The sequence below is a fragment of the Epinephelus moara genome, chromosome 11 (genome assembly GCF_006386435.1).
Source record: "Epinephelus moara isolate mb chromosome 11, YSFRI_EMoa_1.0, whole genome shotgun sequence".
Taxonomy (NCBI): Eukaryota; Metazoa; Chordata; class Actinopteri; order Perciformes; family Serranidae; genus Epinephelus; species Epinephelus moara.
This window is the reverse complement of record NC_065516.1, coordinates 8,653,875-8,655,528: the sequence shown is the minus strand read 5'-3', so window position 1 is coordinate 8,655,528 and position 1,654 is coordinate 8,653,875. Positions and strand designations below refer to the sequence as shown.

At 47.1% G+C, this 1,654-nt stretch overlaps 1 protein-coding gene across 1 annotated transcript in view; it reads left to right on the top strand.

Moving 5' to 3' along the window:
- The first annotated feature begins 1,271 nt into the window (after positions 1–1,271).
- LOC126398153 (CBY1-interacting BAR domain-containing protein 2-like) overlaps positions 1,272–1,654 on the top strand; it is a 4,944-nt gene continuing 4,561 nt past the window's right edge. Inside the window, exons 1-2 of the mRNA XM_050057375.1 lie at positions 1,272–1,430; positions 1,476–1,597. Of these exons, the coding sequence (XP_049913332.1) occupies positions 1,272–1,430; positions 1,476–1,597 (281 nt within the window). The remainder of the gene's footprint in view (positions 1,431–1,475; positions 1,598–1,654) is intronic.

Here is a 1,654-nt window from a genome sequence, read left to right as displayed (position 1 = left end):
CCAGCTGCAGCCCCCGGAGCAGAAGCCCCTGACGTGACACAAGCCTCTGGATTGCCGGAAGTGCCCCTGGCATGACGGAAGTGACGTGTTTTGCTGGATAGTATTGTCGCAGTCTTTGTGTGGAACTGAGCTCGCAGGACACAGCATCTCAACACAGTAGGTTTCAGGTAAGCTAACTGGAATAAATTGGCAGAAAATAGCTATGTTGTTTATTCTGTGACCGTTAGAAGAGGTCCCTGGTGAGTGGCGAGGGCAGGGCTCGAAAACTTGGGATCCACTCACCTATGGTCCCGCCCGGGCCTGACCTCCGNCCATCAGATATTGTTTGTGGAAATTTGAAAATAAAGTTTGTCAAACTGACTTTTGTCTCTTCATTGTGCACACTTATACATGAAATAGGGTAACAGTCAGCTATTTTTGAATGTTAGCATTGATTTCTCACATTGAATGGTGAAATATTTGTAGTTTGAAAGGTCCGACCTAAATGAATAAAGGTCATAGTTAACAAAGCATATGAATATTAATATAGAAGGAGCGCCCACTGAGCGCAGCTTCTTTTATTTATGGTTTGAACGTCGCGTGGTGTTCAGAAACAAACAACAAAAAACAAAGTTGACTTGTATGATTAAATAAAGGTAAAATATATGGACAATTCATCAATTCATAGACACTATGTTAAGCAATTTTACTTAAAAAAGTTGTTAAAAAAAGAGAAAAGTTACTTCCGTCATGCCAGGGGCACTTCCGGCAAGCCAGAGGCTTGTGTCACGTCAGGGGCTTCTGCTCCGGGGCTGCAGCTGGATACTATTGCACCTTTGACTATTGAAATTGCCCAAAAATGAAGCTGGCCACTCTTTACCCACCAGCAACATGTCTGCAAGCTCTCTCATGCTTATCAACACGCAAAATGAGAGGGGTAGGCGAGCCAGAGCTCGCAGAAGCCTCCTTTTGATCCAGTGCGCATGCGCCCACGTGTGCAGCCTGTTGCAGTTGCTCCTGCTTGTTTTCTCAGTTTTCTTACTTTTTTGCTATATTAAGTTTGGTATTTGTGCTCGGGTGACTTCAACCATGTCACCATGGAAACAACATTGCCCACATTTACACAGTATGTGAGCTGTCCTACCAGAGAGGAGAGAACACTGGACTTGCTGTATGCAAACGCCAAAGATGCATACAGCTGCTCCCCCCTCCCCCCTCTGGGTAGGTCAGACCACAACCTGGTGCACCTCAACCTCTGCTATGTACCACTAGTCAAGAGCCAGCCTGCGACCATGAGGACAGTGAGGAGATGGTCGGAGGAGGCTTATGAGACACTGCAGGGCTGTTTTGGGGTTACAGACTGGCAGGCACTCTGTGAGCCACATGGGGAGGACATCGACGGGCTCACAGAATGCATCAAGGACTACATCAGCTTCTGTGTGGACTCCACTGTCCCAGCCAGGACTGTCCATTGTTATCCAAATAACAAACCGTAGGTAACAAAGGACATCAAAGTCATCCTCAACTCAAAGAAGAGGGCCTTCAGAGCTGGTAACAGGGAGGAGGTGAGAACAATACAGGGGGAGCTGAAGATGAAGATAAGGGAGGCTAAGGAGAGGTACAGGAGGAAGCTGGAGAGGAAACTCCAGCAGAACAACATGAGAGAGGTCTGGAG